We start from the raw sequence: 26,353 nt of genomic DNA on the forward strand, positions 1-26,353 counted from the left end.
CAAATATATTTCATTCCAAGCCAGAAAAAGTAACAAATCTTTCTATACTAAATGCAGCAGCTGTATTTCAAATACAATTAATTTTACATTGCACCAAAAAAAAAACGATTAAGTATCAGAATAACTTAGTTTGGTTTAATGCTTTTTGTCCTTGACCTTTATCCATCATTTTTGTCCAATTAGTTTGCCCAACCACAAAACCAACTTCACGCATTCGTTTTTGAGATTCCTCAGCATCAATGTCAGCCCATCTTACCTGGTGGTAAATATACATTTTATACTTTTAATTTAAAAAAAATGATTAAATTACCCTCTTTTTGCCTGGAGCAGAGTGCCTGGAGTTGTAATCATCAGTTACACTTAGAAAATCTTCCATACTTCTTTTAATAGCAACACTTTTCTTAATTCCATCTAACTGATCTACTCCATGGAAAAAACACGATGATTAGAAATACAAGGGACAATAACAAATAAAAAGTAATCTTATTCAGTACCATTTCTAGTTGCTTCACTTCTTGCCTTATTTTAAGTTACAGTATATGCAAATTGCATGTTACTATGTTTTTGCTTTTTATAACTCCAATTTGGAAAATCCAGTACAGATCAATGGGTCGGAGAAATGCTTTAAAGGTTTTATTACACACACACTGAAAGTGTTTACATGATGTAACTTACATCATCTAGTTTTTAATGTTATATTCTCAGTATGTGAATGTTGCATCTGCTGTGCTATGATGTCATTACAAATATTGGTAAAGCAGTTGTAAATTATTCAGTTGCAATACAATTGCATGCAACTTGAATAAATCTTCTAATATTTTGCATCATATTAACAACAGTATAATAGGTTAACTAATTTAGTTAGTGTAAAAAGATCAACATCAAAAATAAGCACCAAGTTTCGCTGTGGCGGATTCATTTTCCCATTTGCTTTTAGGGACTTCCTACAAAATAAGTGAATATGTATTTTTAAAATTATGTTAATACAATGATTATTCTAATCAAGAATAATTTTCAGCCAGTATTCACTTTTTATTAATCACCTAAATCTGCTGTAAAATGCTTTAATTAAATTAAAGTAATTCTTTAAGTACAGCATTGCATTTAATGTTAAGATATTGGTAGATAATAAGCATACCACTAATTGTTGGTCAACCGGCGAAAGGTTGGTCTTCATTATATCTCCTTCAGTGTCAGAGGCATCTTCCATGTTTACCTAATTAGAAAAACAAGTTAAAAAAGTGAATATACCTTGAATGCAAATCAAAGTAACCTCAGTAATTTGTGAGTTTTTAATGAAGAAAGATAAGTCTAACTGTTTCAAATCTGGTGGTGTTTCTTGCCACACTGATTGTAACGCTTCGATCTCTTTCCTTGTACGCTTGTGTACGTTTCGATTAAAACAAACATCAACATCTGACTGCAACTCTGCCACGAACACCTGATACAACAAACATTTTTATCTACATGTAATACATTTTGTAAAATAGAACTTAACATTAAACCCATGTTGTTCAGCAGCTTGATAAAACTCAAAGAAATGCTCCACTTTTTCGTTGATGGAATCAAGTATAACAAATGTGAAGAAACCATCATCTAAAGTTTTCTTGAAGGATTTTAACAAACTCGCTCGATATGTTTGTTCCATTTCTGGTTCATGTTCATACTCAAATATCTGAGGAAAATAATATATTGAATAATTTTTACTTATGGGATTTCCCATAGAAAATAGAAGTCAATAAACATTGACCGTTTCTAGTTATTAAACTACTGGAAGATAATACTAAAGAAAATATTTGGTGTTTAGGGTGAATAATAAAACTATAAAATAGATTTTATTATGTTTTAATTATTCGGTTTAACATAGCTACATACCAGATTATGCTATACAGTAAGTTTTCTAATGACCGACCTTTTCCGAAGATAAATATACAGCAGGTACGAAGGTACCAGTGAGTAATAATAAAAATTTATTAATTTAGTATAAAAAAAGTGTCAAAAATTAACCAATAGAAGAAAAAGTGCTCAGTCAGCATAATATGCAACTGGATCAATCGTAAAACTTAAACTAATAAAGTCTATATTTGATAATTTTGTTATATATTTACAAGGAAGAAGTTTACTTTGTGAACATTCTAATTTAAAATTGACAGTCATGAAAACGACAATAGTTTAGACATAGGATGGGGTAAACAATACTTGATGTCATGAGTTAAAAATCATTTCAGTTTGGTAGTAAATAAACCGGCAAAGAACTGTGTAATTATTTTTTAACAAATAATTAAACATATATTTGCCCTGACAGTTGAAAAATGACTGTTACACTAAAAGCTATAAGTGTCCACTGTCTACATATAAAAGTCACAGCCGTGTCTACATCTTACATGTAAGATGTATCAGATTTAAACGTTGGTATTAACACCACAAGCCTGAGATACAAACCTTCTGCTTAACCATCTTCCCAGTATCAGGATCCTTGACAGATTTTTCACTTTCAGTTATAAAATAATCATCCAATGATAGAACTCTTGATGATATATTGTGCTCATTTTCTTTATCCTTTAATTAAACCAAAATATTTTTGATATATTAAGTCAAGTCAATAGTGAAAATGTTTAAAATTTGGTACCATTTCCCTCCTGTGTGTATTTGGTAAAACAGTAAAGAGTAATGGCTTTAGTATTTGATTGTGTGAATACACCGATGCAAATGTTATTAAGGAGTTTTACCAATCAGAATTACCGGATCTCTAATTGATCAATGGAAATATGGCTGTGTAAATGATCAATAATAAACAACAATTTCTATTTGTTTGAGAAGTAGTTTTTTTACGACATTTTCTCCAACCAAGTAAACTGTTTGCTACAAGGTAGTAGTAGTGATTTACACAAGGATGTATTAAATGGAATATCGATTGTCTGACAGTTATTTGCAATATTATAAATAGCAATTGTTTGTTTGCTTCATTATAGCTATTGACATTTTTCATCAAGTAAAGGAACATCACATTTGCGATAAATACTTTTTATTCAGGTAAACTAAACAAGCAAGTACGTTGCAAAGTCTTTACCAGAACCATAACTACAGAATAAAGAGTTAAAACGCATCATATTACCAAATAAAGATCAAAACATAATCACCCGTAAGACTTTAGCAACATAAGTTTTTCCACTTCCGGGCAATCCACGAAGAATGACAGCTATCTAGAAACCAAGACATGGAGAAAATTTAAATATGAATATATGTGTTTTTTAGGATATATAAAAGCATGAAAAGCTTATTATAGGTTGTGTGGCTAGAAATTCGATTAAAAGTTTTTTTAGGGCAAAAATTAATATATATATTTATACGTATATATTTTAAAATATTATCTATTTTGCGTATTTAGTGTCTGAATGTCCAAAACAATGTTAAGTGTATACTATATCCTAGGAGCTAGGACCCTTTGTGTAATTTACATATTTGCTGAAGCGTGAAGAGTAAACCATCCACAGTTAGCCTTCTAGATATTTAGGTTTCTAAACTTCTAAATGTTTGTGACTCTATCCTATTTAATTTAGATAAATTCATAATTTTCAACCTGATATATAAATGTAAGGGTGATTATAAAATAATACACTCGATTCAAAATCATATTTTTACTCTGTTTTCATTCATATTTCTTAGGAAATGTTTTTGTAATATTACTTATACCTTTTTCGGTCGGCTTAATCGGCCAGGTAAACATAAAATATCTTCAGCACTGGTTCTTGAAACAGGCCGACATAATTTGGGAGCTGAAGTGTTTTGTTTAATAGTGCAATTTGCGGTGTCAATATCTCGCCTCCAAGAATTAAAAGACCTGTTTCTATACAACATTAGAGATGTCATGTGTGTATGTTGTTGCCGCTGGGTAAATGTAATTTATGTATTTATAAAGAGATCTTTTGGGTTTTGTTTTTGTCTTAAAGGACCAACGTTCACCTGCCATTTGGTGAGACATCATCAGAGTTTGCCGGTGAGCGACATAAAAACAAGCAACAGAAATTATCTTGCATAGTTATAACAACATAATTTGTATAAAACACTGAAACGGAATTAAAAATGCATACTCAAAACTCACCTTTCATTTGTTTTAGGCGTGCGATTATTAAATCCAGTGAAGTTATGTATGTTTGAATTTTCTCCATATTCATTATCTCTCTTTCTTTCATTAAATTCATCGTGAGATTTATTTTGATTGTAAAATCTGCAAAGAAATTGTACAAATAATGTTTAATGTCAATAGTTTCAAACCGACCCAGTGGACAGAAAAAGAATGTCAAAATTGTTACTCATAACCAAAAAACACTCGTAGCCCCACAATGGGTTCGGTTTGGCGCCATGGTTTAGGCGCTTGTATATTATGCAAAGGGCACTGTGTCCGATGCTCGGCGCTACTAGCATTGTCGGCATATGTGTCTTTCAGCAGAACATTTAACCGACATAGCGTCAACCCACAACACAAATGGGTTGTCCAAATTGACAGACATACAGAGAAACAATTACCCACAAAGTCGCACATGCGTTGACTTGCCAGGCAATAATAAACATTTAAATTTGGCCAAAATCTTAGGTTCTCTAGAACTAAAACATAGAGCCCCAGAATGTGGGGACAAATATGTGTCCTTCACTTATAACCACAATGCTATATTCATGCTTGTTGTTACAAGAAGATAAAATGAGTAAAACAAATTGTATTTAAACCTTGGTGAAATATTTCTTTCATTCCTTCTTGTAAACCCAATATTCTGTGCTTTGTCATATCTGGGAAAATCTTCATTTTCATAATCCATTGCCAGACTTCTATAATAAATAAACTGTTAAAAAGCTTCAAGATACAACATATTTGTGGTTTACTACAAGTTTAAGTAAATTTTCTAAAATTACACATAATTTAAACTTTATTTCCTATTGTCTTCCTATGAATAACTTTTACCATGCCACGAAGAAACTTTTGGTAAAATGTTAAACCTTTTAGGTTGCCAGAGAATAAACAAGTGATAGATAATTTTGTTCAATTAGCCTTTACTTTCGAATGAATTCAATGTACACAAAGTTTGCACAGAAATAATGCCTTGAATAAAACCAGTTAAAAAGGTTGTCACTTTGACGATACCTTATGACTATTGCATTGTTATTCTATTAAATAACTGCCATTATAATTTGGCCAAAATTACCTTTGTCCTTTCTTGTATCCATCCTCTTGATGCAAAATATCCCGAGGAAAGTGAGGTGAATAAAAACCACTACTTTGTCTTCCCATCTCTGTTGGATCTAACAAAGTTACATTTTACAGAAGTTGCACTAAACTCAATTACTTACCACAACAACAAGGGCATACCAAAGTAAATCATTCGAATACTAATATAAATGCTTGAATGTAATATAGTGGTATTACCAAATTTTAATAAAACAAAACAGCTTTTTTAACATAAGCAATATACTGATACTATTTTAAGACTGCACAACACTGCACCTAAAAACTTTCAAGCCAAAAGGAACTCAATTAACACTAATTTCTAACAGTTGCACAACCAGCTCATTACAATAAGTGTAGACATATTTACAACTAGTGAACGTGAACTTTCATTTCCAAGGCATGCTTTATTGATTGCTCACACCATACCTGTTTTACTTTATGTGGTAAATTAAAATTGATATGCAATTATAAAAAAGACTATATTTAATCGGTATAATCAGATAAAACATTAATGTAAGTTTTACGCATTTTTGTGAATAATATAATGATTATTTACGCCACAATAACTTTGGTAAATTATTACGATTGTTACATCACAAACAAGAATGTCAGTAAACAGCGTTTGATGTGCTTACATCTGATATGTAAGGGTTGGTTGTTCAATATAAACGTCATGGTATAATCATATTGATAGTTACTTATGTTGCAATATTATGTGACATAGCAACTAATTTTTAATATAAAATGTATATGTGCAGGGGGTTTTATGGTGACGTGCATGTCCTAGGCAATTGGGCTGACATTAAAGGGGCATACCAACGAAAAATAAAAATTTGTGTATGGATAGAGATGCTCCAACATGACATAAAGTTTCCCAAACCGATACAGCTTCTAAAAAAGTCAAGTTAAAAAAAAACGGCTGAAGTGAAAAAAGTTTCTAAAATATAGTAGGGTGGGGGAAGATAGGACACTTTGTCGGACGAGACTCGTTTTTAATTTTCTTTTTACGGACTCCCATTTAATGATAATCAGGAAAATAAGGTTACAGAATTATTCGACAGTATTATCACGACCTTATAAAACGCCCGTCAAAGCTGATTACTGTTTTTAAATATTAAAAAAATATGTAAAATAGGAACAGTATACTTTGAACAGGTAAAAAAATGCGAAATAGTAGGGTGCTATTTTTTAAAGCTCGCTAAATCACAGTAAAGCCAATGAATTTTTTTAGTTTGCGTGTGCGAACGATTAAACTAGTTTCATAGCTTCATAAAACAACCTGGAATATTTCGTACAGTTTGATTTTGTCTCATAAAACTAGTTTTAGTTTTGTAAAAAAACACTGAGATATAAACATAAAGAAAATACGCAGGGGTCAATATGACTTTAATTTGAGATAAAAACAACAAAAAAATATCGGTTTAACGTTATATATATATGAAGTTTACATGGCAAAGAAACTAGCACAGCCTGTTAAACTCGGTAGGTTAACTACAAGTTGCAGAATACTGCTAATGTAAATATATTTCAATTTAGAGTCCCATCTTCCCTCACATTGTAGTTTTGTATGTTTTCATCGCCAAACTTTGAAAGATTTGCTTTTAATTTAGTAATTTATACCTCAGGGGATATTCAACTATAAGATACTGATATAATAAAAAGATAATATTTTGAAAATATATTCGAAATTTGGTCATTTGCACTTGGTGATAATTTATAACAAGTGGCTTGTAGTGGCTTGTGCCAAAAACAGAGTAGTAATACCCAATTTGTAGCAAAAATAAAAACTTTATCAATAGTTATAATCATTTTTTGTTATTACAAGTTCATATACACTTGTTGGATACAATATTTATCCATTAATGTTCGAACATCACCCATTGTCGTTCAAACAATACCAATTGTTATGCAATAATATAATGTATAGGTAACATGTTAAAATCTATAGCAGCAAGCCGGAGTAGGGAAAGAAAAAGATTGTTTAGACTTAATTTTCAAAGCATACAGTATTATTTCGTGTTATTTACGTATATTCCTATTTATAAATACATTTAATAATCAAAATTAACAATGATTTTAAACTGTCCCATTTTATCCTGTGTGTTTTCGAATTTGTAAAATTTCACCTGTTGTGCGGAAAGTTAAATAACTCCTCGCGTGATTTATTATATTTTATATATGGTGTCAATTAACAAAGGAATGATAGTACTAATTCGTGGTATTACCGAAAAACCATTATCTATTTTGATTTTGGAAATATTTGGCAATATGTGCTTAAGTGTCCTATCTTCCCCCATTGTACTATACTAAAGAAAATTCAAATTTTATTTTTGATTTTGTATACCAAATGCTTCTTTTTCAAAAAAATATAAAAAAAAATGCACTGCGCCACGGCCTAATTTTTTTTAATCCAGTGGTTGAATTTTAGGTTTTAAAACTTATTTTTTTCAAAAGCTGTTTCTTATTTTCAAACTTTGATGGTACTTTTAGATCACATTTGAACATATCTATCAATACACAAATTTTGATTTTTCGTTGGTGTGCCCCTTTAGAATATGAAACACTTAACATTACCTGGAATTTCTTGCTCATAGTTAAGACTAGAGGAATTCAAATCTTCAAGCTTTAAAATAAATAAAACAATTTTAATATAAAATTGTTAAGTATTACACAAAGAAGTATTACATAAGTTGGATCAATTGCTTTCGCTTCTTCCATCAACATGTTATCCCTCATAGTTCGTAACACAAGTTCCCTTTCTAAGTCAGGATCCATCTTTAACTAAATTATAAGTAATGACTTAAATATTGTTGAAATTGTGACAAAATTGTTGGAAATATATCTTAAACTTTTGTTCGGACCTAATTTAAGCCAACTTTCCCAAGCGCACGGCATTTTGATCATACCATCATCTTATACTGCCAAATTAAATCAAAGATACTGTTTATTCCAGTGTTAACTTATTGTCGCAATCATTCTTACACCAGCTACATGCTGATTAAAAAAGGTAATTTACTTTTTCGATGTCATATTAACGCGTAGTTGTTTCTTTGATTTTATAGGGGTTCATGTCTTTCAAAACCGGAACCTACACTTCTTGTTGCCCTACTAACTGTATGTTAAATCAATAAGGGAAAATGACATTATGAGAACATTAATGACCCAAAGCAAATTTTACATATGGAATTTTGGTCTGTTTAAAGTAAAGTTGTAATTATATACTTACATATTTTTCTAACAGCTGATCATAACTGGTATCATTGTCACCTAATGATTGAATATTAATGGAATTCGAAGAAGCAGAAATACTCAGGTTTTCTCCCATGTTTCTTGGGTTAGCATGGTGCTCATCACTGCAAAAACGATTAATGAATAAACAAGATGATCGCTTATTCTGCTACTCTTACCACCGTCCATTTTATATTGATATGCAGACTTGTTGTTGTCGTAAAGCACACAATACAACGTAACGTTTATTTTTTAGTAGAAGAGTAATTTTATATATATTCAACATATTTACTAGTTTTTATTTTATTTTGTTAAACATTCCACATATATATATCAATTTCATCTAATCTAATAACACCTATTCTAAGAGCAAGATATAACACTATGTAAATGAACATTCAACCACTTGAAATGTACTTCAGTAGTCTATTTAAAATTTGTCTCTTTAATAAAAATCTTATAATTTTAAGGTTTCAATCATTGTGCTTCTGCAATACTAAAGATACTTAAAGGTACTTTTAGCTTACTACTTTGAATTAGAGTTTTGTGAAACAGTATGAACAGCAGAAAGAAGGTTGTTGAGATCTTCAGTGCTCAGTTCCTTCGCTTTTTCAAACACTGCAGATTTTATGTCGGATTTCTCTGTTTCTGTATCTCTGGTACCTGCAAAAAAATCAATTGGTATTTTTGCATGAAAGCAAAAACAGTTATCCAAACTGTTAATCATCAAATATTAAACATATTCTTAAATGTGTACAACAGAAAATTCAATTACCACAATGTATAAAACTGGTACCAAGAAAAACAATAGTCACCTGGTAAACTTTTAGTTTTATCATCTTGTGCGGGTATAATACTAGCAAGCTGAAACTTTAGTTTCTGCAAATTTGTTTCAGATAATAAAGCATTCGTAGCTAATTGTTGAGAAGCTTGGGAAGTTGTTTGTAAATCTCTATGTCTGGAAGGATTGTCTGGCGCCCAGTTTTGGCCTTTACTTAATTGATTGTGTTCAGGGAAAGTATTTGTGTGCTGTATATTTGTTGATGGAATGTAGTTTTGTGAATGTGGTAATGATGTTCCTCTTAAGTTTTTATTATCCTGCTGTAGATGGGAGGTTCTTGTATGATTGTGAAACGGAAACCTTTGAACTCGTTTTCTTGAATGTAACGGTGCTGGACTTGGATGCCTTGAATGGTATATTTCTGTACTTACCTTCGAAAATTGATGACCAGGATTGGATAATCTCTTATTTTTAGAACTATGAACCGTGCTATAATTTTGAGACTGTTCATGTTTAAAGCTGTTGGTATGAAACGGTCGAACAATATTTGTGTTTGATGCTTTACTGAAATTATTCCAATTAGGGTTTTCAGGTTCATTCTTTTGTTTACAACTGTTACTTGGACTCATTATAGGAGGCTTCAAGGGGGGTGGAATCAGCACAGTTTTTTCCTCTTTTGCTTCATATCTTTCATGACACATATTAGGCTTTTGTTTTGCTTCTTGGTCCTCAATGTGCTTGTTAATAGCCGATATATTATATTGCAATCGTTCCATGTTGGCCTTATTAGAATTAGTTTGTTTCAGCATTTCTTCCTCCCAATGTTTCCACTAAAAAAAGTAGTTGTTACCATCTAGCATTTATGGCACAAACCCAAATAGAAATGATTGTTATGTTACATGTATAGACAAGTCACACAGCACTGAAATGCTTTATTTCTTTAACAACTGACAATTCTTCTGTAAAATAAAATCCAAATGAGATAGAATCACCAAAGTAAGTATAAAAATTTACCCTCAGAAAGACGCTAGGACTCAGCAAACTACACTACATGAAAAACATGGCAGAAATGTACCTTTGTTTTGGTGCCAAAAATAAGTGTTTAAACCTAAGGTGGGCAATACAACAAAGCACACTGGTGCAAGTCATTCATTTTGGCTTTATTTGCATGCCACTGATTAATTGTCAGATGTGTATTAGGTAATACGAGTTGCAAGAGCATAGCTTTTATGAATAGGCTTTAAAACTACAAACATATTTAGAAAATTGATACCGAAATAGGTATTTGAAAATCGCCGCTAATTAAAATCATATGAAACAAACTTGGAGTCTAACACCGGTAATATCCTGGTTATGAAATATGTAGTTAGTAGTACAAGGTCAAATACTTTAAATGAAAAACTATTAAGCTTTAATTTTTGGCTTTTAATTATGAAACTTGTAAAAAGCACCGCCCATTTGGTAATTCGCTGACGTTGCAATTTGTTAATTTGCAGAGGACAAATGTTAACGTTATCTATGACGTCTTTCGTTGCAACACATCACAAAAATAAATACGCGCTTTCTTTATTTCCTATGCCCGCGCAGAGCGTAAAAAGTGAGGCTCATACTGATGATATTTTGATCTCGCGGTTGGTTGCGCAGTAAACGCATTCTTCCCGATTGTTATATTATGAAACGGCATAACTAATAGTTACGTTGAAATAGGACAAGTGACATAACAATTAAACAAAAAAATATTCCAATTCCAAGAGAAGGAATATAATATTAAATGCAAGACTGGTAAGTGCATCTTAGCACTTTCTGACTGTGTGCGTGTTTGCGGAAAAGGTGGCTGCATGATCGCTAAACAGCCACCCAGGTTGCACCTCCTGTTTAGTATAAAGAGTTTTTATGAAAATGAAAAATGTGTATATAGTTGGAGCAGAATTGTAGAAATACCCAATTTTTAGTGAAAACGTCACCATCTGGATTGGTTAAAATTGGTTAAAAAAAAAAAGGGGTTTTTTACTAGAAAGTTGATTTAAATTTTTTATTTAAATCAACTTTTTCTCAGCTAGGCGACAACATAGCTATTGTTTGTTTTCTTTATTTCATAATTATTGACGTTGCAACCTTAAAAAGCTTTATACATCATACCAGTAACTTAGGACCTTAGACACATAAAATATGTTATGTTTAGACTTTTGAGACGCGAGACATGAGATTATTATGTTTTATCTTTGCATGGCAAAAAGTTATATTACAGGTCTTATTACAATGGTGTAAAAAGTATCAGCATTTTTTTTTAAACTGATGGCAGTAATGGCCAGCAGATGAACCAGAATTTACCTTTTTTACCGTTAACGTAACAGTCGATTTCATAGTAATCTATACATCGTTTCTCTTTTACTTATTCATAATACGTCACACTACAAACCTACATTTGTGTATGTTTGGGGAGTGTAGATCAGTTTAGTACGAAATATAAACATACTCCATTAAATCACCAATGAATTGTCAGTACTTCTTAAAGAGGAAATTCATTGTCGGTAGAAAGCATAGGTTGCATTACATTTTATTTTGTTTTCAAATAGAAATAAAAATAATTAACAATCAACCAGCTAACACAAGATATACCCTATTGTTCTTCCCAATTTCACCAATTTTTATTCCAGACTTTATCGGTTACAGCTGTCTTTTAATTTATTATGTGCTTGAACAATCCAATAATTTTGTTATCAGCTGTACAAGTTCCACCACAACAAAACTTAAACTGGCGCAAGAAATCAAGGACGAACAGAACGTGCTCTCATACGAAAACTTTTCTTATTTCTATCTCTTTATTATCTTTCAATAGTCTCCAACATATTTCCCGCTTCTGTATACCTTTGTTATATCCACTCTTTTCTCTCATTGTACGCTTTTGTTCGGCACCCTGGTTTAGGCGCAGCATCGAAACCAAAGTGTCCCCGGTTCGATGCTCGGCAGCGGTACTAAAACAATCGGCGAATGTGCCTTTAGGCAAGACACTTAACGTACATTGCTCCAACCCAACGGTCACTAATGGGTTGTTCAAATTGTAAGCCATATCAAATAAAAATCATACACAAAGTTGAAAAGTATGGTAACTCATAAGCACACGAGAATAAAAAAAATGGTGACCTTTGTCCTCACCCAAAAAGAATAAAAAAAAAATTTGTCGCTTATGACACGTCTTTTCCCCCAGTGCGGTCACAGCGCGGGTTGAACAGAATTATTTTTACCAGAATTTTAAATCTGTTAAAGATTTTTGCGCGTATAGGCCTAGTAAACATTATCAAAATAAAATTAGTTACTGACTTTTATTTATTAGTTGTCAAATTATTAGGTTTAAACCAACATGTGCACAGCCAACTAATGAACTGTGTGCGACAAATGCACGGCCAAGCAAACGCACAGCTTGGGCCTTAAAGGGAAAACTGGTTACGAATGTATCGTTGAGTTGTATTAGAAAAAACAGGATGAAAAGATATATGAACCGAACGACACTGACAAAGGTCCATGGTTGAAAACACCTGGCCTACATCACGTAATTTTGAATAAATTATTAAGAATAAATATAAAGTTCACATCGTTTTGTTTAAGTGATTTGCTGATTAATTTAAAAAGTGTTTTTTTTGTCGCCAAAGACCAATTATCGGATATACACTGTAAATTGCTGTGCTTAATTAAACTCATAGAGAAGCAACTTTCCCATCAGAGTTCACCCATACCTGAATCTAACTCTTAATATTGTACTCATACCTGACTTTCATATTGAATAAATTGTGCTTGATTTGGATGTGTCTTATGTCGGTTTTTCCAATCATGAAATTGCTTTTGCCATTCCTTGTACTGCTCATTAAACACCTGTAATCAAACAGAAATTAAAAGTGCATAAAATGCACAAACTGAATATCTATCTGCCTATAATTTTAGAAATTTCAAAGCCAGAATAGGGGATCTTTCTACTTAATGAAAAAAAAGCGAGTGTTTCTTTTTTCGATGATCGGGCACAGATTGGGTCAAAAATTAGACAAAGCATTGACTTTGTAATTTTTTTTAAAAATTAAAGATTCACTGCGTATGTGGTACACGTGCACGCAGACATTGTGTACTCCTGGTCTGCGAATATGGGGCCAGTGCAGGTATTTCTTTTTTAGCCTAGTAACATTTAGCAGTAGTTAATATTTGTTACTATGAGTTTGCCTACATTGGCATATGAGAACTTGGGCACCTATGTTTAACGTAATGTTATAAATTTTAAAACAAGACAGTAGGCCTACCTCAGCCTTTTTCACTAGTTTTTCATAGTGAATTTTGAATTGTTGCCTTGTTGCACAAACGTCTTCTCCCAGTGTTAGCTCCCACTGAAATAATATTAAACTATACATGGTAACTCGCTGGCATGATGTGTATCAACAGAACACTAGTGTTATAACAACTGCCGCTTTCCAGTCACGCGAAGATAAAGCAAGTTACATTCACTTTAATTCACTTAGAACATATAAAACAGAAGTAACTACAGCATTGCACTAAATTCAATGATAAAAGATTTTAAAAATCTAAACGAAAGAAAAAAATCTAAATGTTTCTGATAACTACATAACTTTGAAATAAATTAAAATAATACAAAAAAAAACAACTTTAAAATCCATTCAATCACAAAATTATTATATGAGGAGGTAAAAAAACAAGGCCTATGTTGTGTTTTTAAAAATAATATACCAATAGTACCATAGGACGCACGTCACATCACATGCATAGGAGTAAAGTTTGATGAAACGTGAGGGTTCCCAAAAAACAGTAAAAACGTGGTCTTCGCCCCGGGAGTTGCGAAAAAATTGGTTTTCAACCCTTTAATATGTGCTTTGTACATGCTCATACAAACGTAAACATGTTTGCAATTACTTAGGAACGAGACAAAATTAAAATTACGCAGACTCGGCGAGTGCGTGTAACAAGAAACGGTCGAATCCGATTGCTCAGCGAGTGACGTAACAATAGCTATGTCGTACGCGCCCGCATGAGCGTGCTGCGTGCGGTTATCATACAAACGAAGACCCGTCTGCTGGTATAAGTAGGTTTCCAGCACGAAATATCCCGGAAATAAACTGCCTAAATTGTTTCCAACACTACTTTATATTTATATACATATACGATGTTTTCCTTAATCAAGCAGAATGTTTATTACGAAATAGTAGGGAATCACATGTGAATTTATTGCATCATAATAGCCGTTGATTAAATCTGGCAATTCATTATGACATAATGGCAATTCACTTGTCGATAATTTACGTCATAATGGCGATTCACACGTGGATTTTTTAGCAAACACCAGTTTGAATACCAGTTGAATGCACTTGTGTAGTTAATGACGCATCCGTATCGACATATTTCAACGAACAAAGTTTGTGCGCAGTAATAACAGCGTCTTCGTTTGGGCAAACTGGAACGTAATTCCTTACGCATTATTAGTCCGGAGAAAATCAAAGGGTTGCCAGGCAACCCTGATACCCCGTAACTTTACGCCAGTGATCAACTGAAACAGTGAAGGAAATTTGTAGAATGTTATAAAAAACGTCGCATTTAAAAAAATATATATATATGCTACCTTGGGTATTTCCACATCTTGCTGTGATAAGCATTCAATAGATTGAACTTTATTTTCAATATCTGGTAAAATTTCTGTAGTTTTGGTTTTTGAAGATTTATCCAACTTTTCAAGATTCTTCGAGTGTAACTTGTTTGTATCTAAGAATGTTCTGTTATTATTTTGGGCAAGTGTGCTTTTACAATAAATTTATCACATACAAATGATATATACAGACAAGAAATAGTTCAACAATGTTAATTGTAGAAAAAAAAAAATAGAAACTACTAAATTATTCAGGCAGGCTTATTTATTGTCTGTGGTGTATATTTCGTAACACACTAATCTATATTCCATTTTGCCTCCAAGTAAAACGTAAATGACACAAACATTGTCACGGAGGAAACTTCAGAATTTTTTAATTGTTAAGGATCGGCTCTTCATTGCAGCGTAGACGAGATTAACTATTACAAATATTCCATCCATCAGTTGTAAATAAAAGTCTGTTGAAAATTTTTTCATTGATGGCAAATGAACAGAGGCAGCACTTGTGTTAAAATCGTCCATTTTTGAATGATTAATAGTTTGTTCCAGCCAAATCTATTACTTTCGTATTCTTGCGAGAATGCGTCTATCGCTCCATAATAAGGCACTTACCTCTTCTGTCATAAAGCCTAAGCGAGTGTGAATGAACGTATGAGTTTAAATTTATTAAAGCTTGCTAAGCGTTTTGGAGAAAAAAGATTGAAAGTTACGATTGGATTGAAATATATTAGACTATCAAATATAAATAATGTTCCACACAGTTGCATAAAACGTAAAAGTGTAAATTTTAAAAATAAGCTTGTAAGTCACTCGATCGACTGTTCATAACTATTTTTGCAGAAAAAGCATGGCTGCCAGGTTGGAATTACGTTTAGACATTTTAGTTATTTGAGTTTTATTTGAATCAAAGACAGTTTTACATTATACCAGCGGTTCCCAAAGTATGGGTCGCGACCCAAACATGGGTCGCACAGGGTTGTAGAATGGGTCGCGCCAAGGTGATGATTCAAATTTATTAAAACGAGTTTTTTTCTTTTTAAGCGTTCGGGTTAGGTTTGCGCTGTAGTTCAGCCTTATATTTACCATGTTTTTCTTAGCCAGGTGGGCTGTTTGTTACGAAATAGTAGGCATTCACACGTGGATTCATTGCATCATAATAGCGATTGTTTAACCTGGCAATTAATTACGACATAATAGCAATTCACACGTCGAATATTTGCGTCATAATAGGGATTGACACGTAAATCATTAGGCATGTAGGAGGTTTAAAGCAGGCTTGAATGTTAAAGAGGCACATGCATCGTATTTTAGCCTTTTTTTCAATAATACATTGAAAGATCCACACAAACAGTTGAAGATTTAAAAAACTCGGGCGTTTGTGTCGATAAATAACTTTGAAAATGTGCGAAATCGTGCTGCGTAACCGTATTTTCCACACGAGCCGTTATGAATTAAACAGAGGTTAGATTATTACGTCATAGAATGCGTATTGTTACGTTTGATCTACGTTACAGATTACATAATTCGTTAGGGTTTATTGGCTGGGAATTAGGGGTTTAAGGTTTTTACTGCCATAAAACAGTACGAAAACAAGTCTATAACGTCCCTTAACTTACGTAATACGTCACTATTGTGACAGAACATAATACTATTGTGACGTAATAAATCGTTAACCTTATACGCAAGTCAAGCGAATTACGCTGCCGCAGCATGTTTATCGCGCATTTTCAAAGTTAATTTGAACATTTTGAACCCAAAATTTTAGGTGGCCACCAGCTAAAGGATTACCTATGGGTCGTGAGATGTTTATAAAACTCTGATTTGGGTCGCGCTAAAAAAACTTTGGGAACCACTGCATTATACCATACTGTTGTTTAAGAATGTAATGGGTTGAGTCTTTTACGAAATACTTCTTGTCAAATTTATTACTGTTACATTATACCGTTTTATTCGCGAAGGTATGTGGACATTTGTTTACTCCAGCAAATGATTAGCATTTTTACCAGATGGTATGAAATATAAACGATTGGTATTAGTAACTATACCGGCAAATACAACATATTAAAGAAGTTATAATTGCTTTTCTCGTGAATACATCACTTATGCCAATCATAGCGTATAGCTTAGTCGCAAATGGAGAAGGATTATAATACGTTTCATTGCAAGGAAGACGTAACATTGTGCAAAGACAAATGAAATTTGTTTATTAATAGTCTCTGCACCTTTTTTTCGGTTAAAAAAATACTTGACCTTCTATGTGATATTTTTTCTGACTTCATAGCATTTTTTTCTGACTTTATAAAAAACGACAGGGAGGCCTCTATGGCTCCCTGTACTAGTCGCTTATGGTGTCATTCCTCGCATAATCGTGGTTTATTTAAACCAATCACAATTATTGACCCAAAATTATACCAGACACTTTGATCAGGATGTATGAAATCTTTCTATTTGGTATGGAAGCTCATAAAACAGGATTGTATACGATAAATCTCGAAATACTCGAATTAGTGTCCATAACAAAATAAAAGCGGACATTTTATTGTGTTGGAGATAAAAATTGACCAGAGGTAAATACGTATATGTATATAAAAGTCCCTTATTAACTGCGCTAGCCCGAACTTAAAAGCTTGTGCCCAGCGTCACCTTTTTGGATGCTTGGCTTAAATCTGGGCCGAGTGCCGAGCCTTATGCTATTGCTATAATGTTGCACCAACTTGCACGCGAAAGCGAAATATAATAAAAATAAAAAAGATAACGAGACTAGTCAGCAGAGCTTTTTCTTTAAATATTTTTCTGTCGTTGTTAATTTGCTTTCTCGCAAGCAACGAATTGCAACTTCACCGAATTTGCCTGTATCAAATTATAGTCGGTGTCCAATTACACGAGCGCCCAATGTTTCCGTATCTGATTTTAATTAAAAAGTCAAAAACTCAAAAAAGTTTAAAAAGTAAAAACCTAAACCTTTAAAAAGTATAGTAAAAATACCCCTTGATCAGTTATAGCATCACCGTCCGGATCGTTGAAAAACGGCCGGATTTTTTAACAGAAAGAAATCCTATTTATAATAAAACCAACTTTGTCCATTCAACAATATAGATTAGTCCTTGGTTTCTTAGTTCGTAATTATTGACGACATAAACTTGCCTGCTATTTTAACCGCATTGGTTACACTGCATGAAAACAGCGAATTGCTAAAATAACCAAACGGTTCGTGCAAACATTAAAAAATATGCATTTTTCCAACACCTGCTCTATTAAATTTGACTTAAATCATGTCATATGGAACCTTTATGCTGTGAATTTAAAGTGATCTTACATTTATTCAAAATACGTATCTGAATTGGTATGGAAACAGATGACCCGGTTTTCTGAATTTTAATTGGTGCAAATATTAGAGTGAGGAGTGACGTTATCAGTAAATTGGAACCAACAGAAATTGTAATATGATATTACAAAGTATCGTCCCAGTCGAGCTTGGACAGAAGCCAAAAAACATCGTTTGATGGTACCAGTCGTGAACCATAGTTTCATTACGTCAAGAAAATTAATTGGAATGTATGCTACCGCACGTTGCTTCCTTTAGCCCAATATTTATTACTCCAGCGAGTTTATTTCATGCGATTTTTTTTTAAAAGCTGTATTATTTTTAGGAAACTTTGATGGTACCTCTAGATTATTTTGAGCATCTTTATCGAAATACAAATTTTAATTTTCCTTTGGTATTCCCATTTAAGTGTTTGCAACATCAATAAAACCCAGCATTAAGGTGGCTGTACACAGTATCGGAAATTCGTCTGTTTTGTTCGGATTACGCTGCCGCATGCGGAACTCGGTAATGGGTTCACACACGACTTTGCAAGTGAATTCGCATGCTGAATACTGTGTACAGCCACCTTTACTGGTGAATCAATAAACTCATATAATCAATTGTATAGGGTAACTAACATTGGCGTAGAGTTTTGAAATTGCGTGGGAGTGCGACAAACACGCAAAGACAATTTAATTGGGAATTGGGATGTATCTTAACGCAATAGTTAGACCTTCTATGCGACAGGAACACTTATCGCAATGTAACATCGTTTAACTTGCAAGTGTAATATCGTTCAATATTTTAGTAGTCTAGAATTTATTTACTTCGCCGGCTGCGTAACAAATCGTATAATGTAACAAAAGATACCTATCCGTGTAGTTCTGATGTAACAAACAGCTTTATTTTATCATAAATCCCGCATTTATACAGGCAAGAGACATTCGCAATTGTGACGTAACATAAATAGGTATTTCACAATAATAGGAATTGTGACGAATGCGTATTACGTGAGCAATATAAACTAGTATTTCGACACATGTATGTTCGGGAATTAATTGCAAACCAGGCATTCTTAAACCGCCACTAAATTCCCGGTAATTTCAAAAGAGGAAGTTGGTTGTCGGTAGAAAAGAAAGTGTTGGTTGCTATAAACTGCAGTCGGTGTCTCGGTGATCGCCGATAAGTTTTATAGTATTTTAAACTAGCTTTCGTTATTAATTTGTATGCTGACCAAAAAAACTGTGCCGTATTTACATCAGGAGAGCTGTTTTTTCATGAGCAAAAAAACATTTTACCTGCAAATGTTTATCTGACAGTTTGTGTGTGTTGCAAGTTGAAATCTTCGCGGTAATCTGGCTTTGATCGAAAAAAAAAAAAGAAACTAGATTGACATTTTTTAATTATCAAGACCGCGTGAGGAATCGTTGGTTATAGCCAAAAAACACTGTCAGTGGGGCAACAGAAGAAAATTCGTTAAAATATAAGTAAAAAACTAAAACACCACTGCGAATTTAGTATTTTTAACACGATTTTAACATTCGTAAAACACATAAGCAGAACGCATGCGTCTATACGATTTACGAAACTGCCAGATAAATTTAAATACGAATCAGTATCGGCCATATTTTTGTTTTTTTACATGCCTGAGGCACATTCGCAACGCGCAATCAAGTAAATTAAACATTGCTATTCTATACTCCAATATCCCATACATATTATGAGATTGTCTGGTCTCGCACACGTAATAATGCTAGTTAATCCACGATTCCTTTGTTTCTGATTGGTCAATCAGAGAGGTGTAAAATGGGCGTGATTTGGGGCATATTTACAAACAATACGATGTTATGTTGTAATAATCATGTTTGCGCAAATATAAGTCAAATTTTAACACATTTCTTTACAAATTAATGTCATCGTCGAAACATTTTGCGCACGTGCAGTAGCCGTGCATTTAACAGGAGTAGCGAATTTGTAAATTGGCAGGAATGCGTCGCACTCCCGCACGCCCGTACTCTACGCCAGTGGTAACTAACCATATATATGGCCCTTGACAGTGTCTGTGTGCTATGCGTGTAAACCTTACCTTGGTTTAATTTTTGTGATTTTAATTCCATTTTGTGCTGCCAGCACTCAATTTGTTGAATTGTGCTTAAACCAATGAACCAATCTTCTTGGATTAGTTTTTGTAGTTGAAATTTTAGTGGGTCGGTGTCTTTCATAGATTGCAACTCAGATAACCACCACTTAAATAAAATTGTATGATAAAGCAGTGTCTTGTATTACATAATACAGCAGTGTAAGACACAACATAACTAGCGCTGACGACTAAGTAAAAACTGCCAGTTTATGATTTTATATTACCATGCCCACATTTTAAATTTTCTATGAACCATTACGTAGCTTTATAAATTTTTATATCACAACACCAACGCAAAACTTAATTTGCAACTGTCATCAGTACAACCATGTAACACAAGCTTTACAGTCGGCAGCATTAGTACACAAATGCAGGCAGTTTATTCAAAGATGTTGGCAAAACCACTGATAAGACCGGAGTCTACACACGTCTCAAAATATTTAAAAACATTTAAAAGAGCATACCAACGAGTAATATAATATATATATACATATATATACAGGCGCGCCGATTTCTTAAATATCTGGGGTATGCGAGCGAACCTGCGCGTTGACTATGACGTCATATACGTCATTGTATACGTGCGGCGCATACGTAATTTTTTTCGGCGGGAATACGCAACACAAACTTTTCACTGCCTTTCTCATAGCTGCGTGTAAATACATGTAATTTGCCTATTAAACATGGCAACAGGCAGTAATAAACAACCTAAATATGTTCTAGAAGTATAACTGCTTTATCTTTACGATGTTTTCCTCAGCCAAGCAACACGTTTATTACGAAATAGTAGGGATTCATACACTGGCGCAAATAGCCGTGTTTAAAGGGGGGGTTCTAATCTGCGCCGAAGGAGCAAAACAAATTTTGGCTTAAACCCCCCCCCCACCTTTCTACTGTAAAACCCCCCCGTTTTACAAACTTATTTAAATTTTTAAATTACCACGTACGTTGTCATGTTATTGGGTTACGACGGCGAAGCTTATTTTGCGACGTAACAACAATTTATATGTGGTTGATCATAATGTCCAATGACGCCTCCGTTATAAGCTACATCGTAGATGTAAAAAAACACGTTAGAATTACGTTCCTTTTTCTTTTTGTGATATCGTAATCGAGTTAAATCTAATCGTGTGACACACGGCGAAAATTTTTGATATTCGATTAATCGATTGTATGAGATAACGTCACAATTTCTACACATGCGAAACAGTTATAGATAAACATCCCAAAGCAATAATAAAACTGATCTTGACGCATGGTGCTGCGTTGGTAAGCTGAGAAAAGGACCGTTCAGCATATTCGATGACGTTATTTAACCTAATTCACAGTGGTGAAACAACCGAGATTGTATAACCGGTGCAAATCGAGCATCGTTTCTATTGGTAACGTTTTATTTTAGCGTTTTCTACAAGCCGAGAAATTAATTAAAAACCTGTCAATCAACGCCGGCCGAGTGCCGATATAAGACGGTGCACCGCCATTGGCATTGACCAAAGTTAGCATTGACCACATGTTAAACTCGATTTTACATTTACATATTATCCAATTACAAAGTTGGCAGAGTGAAATGTTGTATTGACGACTGGTCTCGTCATGAATACGGTTGAATTTATATACTTAATTCACATTTCGTTTTATGATATTGCACCTGTAGCCAGGCATGTAAAATGTGCAAATCGTTAAAGTTTTATTAATAAGCTTCTGTGAACAATTAATAATAGCCTGGTCCCGAGCGCTAATGACGTTATTAAGGAGAAAAGGCGCACGTGAACAAGTTCGGTTTTAGTCGGAAGGAGCCGCTAATCAAAATCTCACAGAACACGTGGTTTCCGATCAAACGAACACGTGGTTTACGATCAGAGAGACCGCACAAGTCGCGAGTTTCGTGAATTGCAGTGTTGCAAGATGTATTATTCATGTAAAATTTATTTAAAATTGTTACAAAAGATTTTGCAATAATAAAATAAAAGTAATTTTACAACTTTTCGCCTTAAATTACGAAATCATACGCGGAAACACTGGCCACTCAGTAACTCGCAGGTGCTGCTGTTCATGACTTTCCAAGAGTAAATTCCTAACGAACGAACTTGTTTGAACTAGGTTTCGTTACAACCTCCGCATACCCTATAAATATTCTGAGGTATGCGCCGCATACCCGCATACCCAGGATCGGCGGCCATGTATATATATAATACTTACTTTTTCTGTAGTGCTTGGAGGAGGAGGTTTAGCTTCAATGTGGATTGGAACTTTATCTTCTTGTGGTGGGGGTGGGGGTTGAAAATGTGGTGGAGGTGGGTGTGGCATATGATAAGGTGCTGGCGGTATAAACGGTCCCAATGAACGGTTTGGTGGTAAAGGGGGTTGTGTAGGGTGGTTTGGTGGTAATGGAGCAGGTAGTGTGTAATTCATTGGACCTCGTACATGATTAAACTGGTTGCACAAAAAGCCTCGCTGGGTAAACTGTCTGACATAATTTGGTGGCCTCATCTGAAATTAAGGAAATTATGTGAATTTAGATGTTTTCTGATTAACAAATGACTCACTGTTAACCTTAGCAAGTCAGAAAAATTACACTGTCAAAGCTGCCAAAGCAGGTAATACTTTAGCTTGTAACCAGTAAATTTTTTGGTCTAAAATGTTCCTTAGTTCTCATTAATACCCGTTGTATACATTGTTTTAACGAAAAAGTCAGGCTTTCGTTTAAAAATTACCTTTAAAAATGTCCGAAAAATGTGCTGCGTACGTCATAGAATGCATATTACTAAGTTTGATTTCTATGTTACAGAATCAGGGGCGCAACCAGGGGGGCTGTTTTGCTGTCATGACAGCCCCCTTTTCCGCAGACACGCACGCAGCCAGAAAGTGCTAAGACGCACACACACGCGCGCGCGTTGCATTTAATATTACATTCGTTCGCTTAAAATTGGAATAACTTTTCGTTCAATTGTTACGTCACTTGTCCTATTGTAACGTAACTATTAATTATGACGTTTCATAATATAACAATCTGGAGGAATGTGCTAACTGCACAACCAACCACGAGATCGAAACATCGTGTATGAGCGTCACATTTTTACGCTCTGCGCCGGCGTAGGAAATAAAGGAAGACGCATGTGGTAGCATACTTTCAACACTTAACAAACGAAGCAATCGTTGTGAATTTATTCTCGTGAAAAGTGACGTAATAAAACTCTGGTTCTCGTGCGGTGCCAACGAACACGTTTTTTGGCCTTTGTCCAAGCTCTGCCGGGGCGATACTTTGTAATAATATATATTTCAATTTGTTTTGGTTCCAATTTACTGATAGCGTCGCTCCTCGCACTTATATTTGCACCAATTAAAATGCATAATAATCGCGGTTTATCAGCATTTAAATCAGTGGTTACCAAACTTTATCTACTCGCGTACCACTTTTTGGTTCAAGCAGCGTTCTCAAACCACCTACATACTAAACTACTAAAGGCTCGTGAACAACTCATTTTAAATAGTGAAATTAAAAACCGCACGCACACCTATTTTTTCCGCGGGCATGAACTTGGCACTGCCTTTCTCAAAGTTGAAAATAAAAGTAATTTGCCTATTAAACAGGGCAACAGGCGCGGTAATAAACAACCTAAATATGTTCCAGAAGTAGCACTGCTGTATATTTACGATGTTTTCCTTAGCCAAGCAGCATAATTATTACGAAACAGTAGGGATTCACACGTGGATTCATCGCGTCATAATAGCGATTGTTTGACCTGGGAATTGATTACGTCATAATAGCAGTTCACACGTTGATTATTTGCGTCATATTAGCGATTGTCCCCTTGATTATTTAGCCTGCAGGTGCTTGAAAACAGGTTGAATATTTGCCTTTTCATGCGCATAAGTAAAGATAGGCTTGCAAAAATATTCTGTACACGCGTAAAGCAATGCCTAGGTTTAAAAAGTTAGGAACACCGGTGTAGGGAATATAGCATGGAATGTCACGCTGTACGTAATTTATGTGGATTAAAATAATGCTCACGACAATCACTAAAAGATCATTTGCGATCGTTTGGTGTGAACTTAATAAGGTGCTCGCGTACCACCTGGGAGGCCTTCGCATACCATAGTTTGGGAAGCACTGATTTAAACTAATCATCAGAAACAGAAATCATACAAAAACTACAGATCGTATGGGAGCAAATAAAACACGATTGTTTACCAACAATCTCGTTTGTGATGGAACAATCGTAATGGTTTATCAAAGGTATTCTGACGTAAATAATCGTTACATTAACATGCGTAAATCTGCAACAATGTTTCCTCTGTTTATATTAATTTAGATACGTCTTTTTAATAATGTAGTGTTAGTTTTAATTTACCGCGTAAAATAGAATATATATTCGTGTGCACAACCAATAAAGGGAGTGTTTTCTCGCGTCAGAGATAAACGTGGACTAGACGTAAATATGACAGCCCCCTTTTGAACGCGCTGGTTGCGCCACTGTACAGAATACGTAATTTGTTTGGGGTTAGTGGTTGGAAGTTAGAGGTAAGGGTTTTCACCAGCATAAAACAGTGAAAAACCAAGATTATAACATGCCGTAACCAAAATTTTCACTGGTCACCAGCGGCAGTATTACCGAAATTAGCACTGGTCACCAGCTAAAGAACTACCACATACCGTGTATAAAAGAAAAAATTATGTTATAACAATTTTCATTGTCAGCGCTTGAGAATAAATATGATGCATTTATTCTTTCCAATGAATACATACCCTACACTAATACCGTGATGGTGAGTTGACAAAGTTATAAAATTAACTATTTTTTATAAAGCATAAATCATACCGGTGGCGGCGGTCGGTTGTTTATCGTACTGTGGCCAGAATATTGCTGTTGATTATACATATTTGGCATTGACATTCTGGTTTGTTGTACTCTTTTCATGGCTGCATTCCCGCTTTAATAACCACTAAATCCTGCCAGAATTCTGCTGAAGTAATACACCGTCATTTTGACAAAAATCAGAGTTTTAAGAAAAAAGTATTGTCAAAGTGTAAAATTTTAAATAATTCCACTAAAAACTCCGTAGCGTTTAATAGTAAAACGACAGCGGATCTTGGTAGAGTAAATGTATCTTTTTGATTAAAAAAAAAATAAATAAAAAACGCGCCACCATCGTAACAATTTTTTTTAATTCGAGTTAACATTATTATCAAAAATCGCGAATTTTAACCTAAAAAGTGGTCATGTTTTAATTGTCTTGCTGGGAAATTTGTAAGGACAACGGATCTTGTAAGAGTGAATGTATCTCTTTGAATAAAAAAATAAAAACGCGCCCCCATTGTAACAGTTTTTTTTTAAATCGAGTCAATATTATTACCGAAAACCGCGAATTTTAAACTAAAAGGGGTCCTGTTTAAATCGTCCTGCTAGGAAATCTGTAACCTTTAAATACAAAAGGACAACGGATCTTGGTAGAGTGAATGTATCTCTTTGCTTAAAAACAATAAAAGCGCACGTCCATTGTAACATTTTTTTTAAATCGAGTCAACAATATTACCGAAAACCGCGAATTTTAACCCCAAAAGTGGGCATGTTTTGCTAAAAAGAAGAAGAATTATTAATAGCGATTCTGGACTAACTTATAAAGACATTAGTGAAGTGGAAAACGATGGAATTGAGTATACACGCAAACTTTTCCACTAAAAGGCGCTGACTTAACGGTTAATAACGGTTGAAACGAAAACCTGTGGATTTACGTTTAAATTTAGAATAAAAATTTAACTTTACATTACTCGCGAAAGTTGAACTTAGCAAGTAACAATTAAACACGTCGCATGCTAATCTGTCGCAAAACGAGATTTTGCCTTACGCAAAACGTTTTGCGGCAAACGTTGTCTTTTGCCGCTTAACGCTATTTGTGTGCAGCCCGCTTTAACCTACCAAATAGCTAAACTGTCTTGATAAACTTGAATAGTTGGTGTCGTTTATTTTTTTTTTTATATTTTTTATTTTTATAATATTTTTATTTTATATAATTTTTATAATAGACTAAATTTTCAG

At 33.9% G+C, this 26,353-nt stretch overlaps 1 protein-coding gene across 4 annotated transcripts; it reads right to left on the reverse strand.

Annotated features, from left to right (window-relative positions):
• LOC149738298 (uncharacterized) lies at positions 1 to 25,367 on the reverse strand. Of its 4 annotated transcripts, none has more exons than XM_089875337.1 (23): positions 25,136 to 25,367; positions 22,515 to 22,805; positions 20,262 to 20,421; positions 14,845 to 14,984; positions 13,517 to 13,600; positions 12,996 to 13,100; positions 9,265 to 10,060; positions 8,980 to 9,112; positions 8,448 to 8,574; positions 7,907 to 8,002; positions 7,796 to 7,844; positions 5,199 to 5,295; positions 4,726 to 4,824; positions 4,103 to 4,228; positions 3,694 to 3,847; positions 3,141 to 3,203; positions 2,443 to 2,559; positions 1,499 to 1,675; positions 1,274 to 1,441; positions 1,139 to 1,216; positions 896 to 944; positions 311 to 420; positions 1 to 256 (listed from the first exon to the last, which is right to left on the reverse strand). In XM_089875337.1, the coding sequence occupies exons 1-23, from the start codon at positions 25,232 to 25,234 to the stop codon at positions 116 to 118; spliced, it is 3,459 nt and encodes a 1,152-aa protein (XP_089731463.1). In that variant the 5' UTR covers positions 25,235 to 25,367; the 3' UTR covers positions 1 to 115. The 4 variants fall into 4 exon arrangements, with proteins under 4 accessions (XP_089731463.1, XP_089731464.1, XP_089731465.1 ...); XM_089875338.1 differs by having other exon boundaries at positions 4,726 to 4,821; positions 8,977 to 9,112; XM_089875339.1 differs by having other exon boundaries at positions 3,694 to 3,841; positions 8,977 to 9,112.
• Between the last annotated feature and the right edge of the window lie 986 nt (positions 25,368 to 26,353).

The sequence above is a fragment of the Ciona robusta genome, chromosome 3 (assembly GCF_009617815.1).
Source record: "Ciona robusta chromosome 3, ASM961781v2".
Lineage (NCBI taxonomy): Eukaryota > Metazoa > Chordata > Ascidiacea > Phlebobranchia > Cionidae > Ciona > Ciona robusta.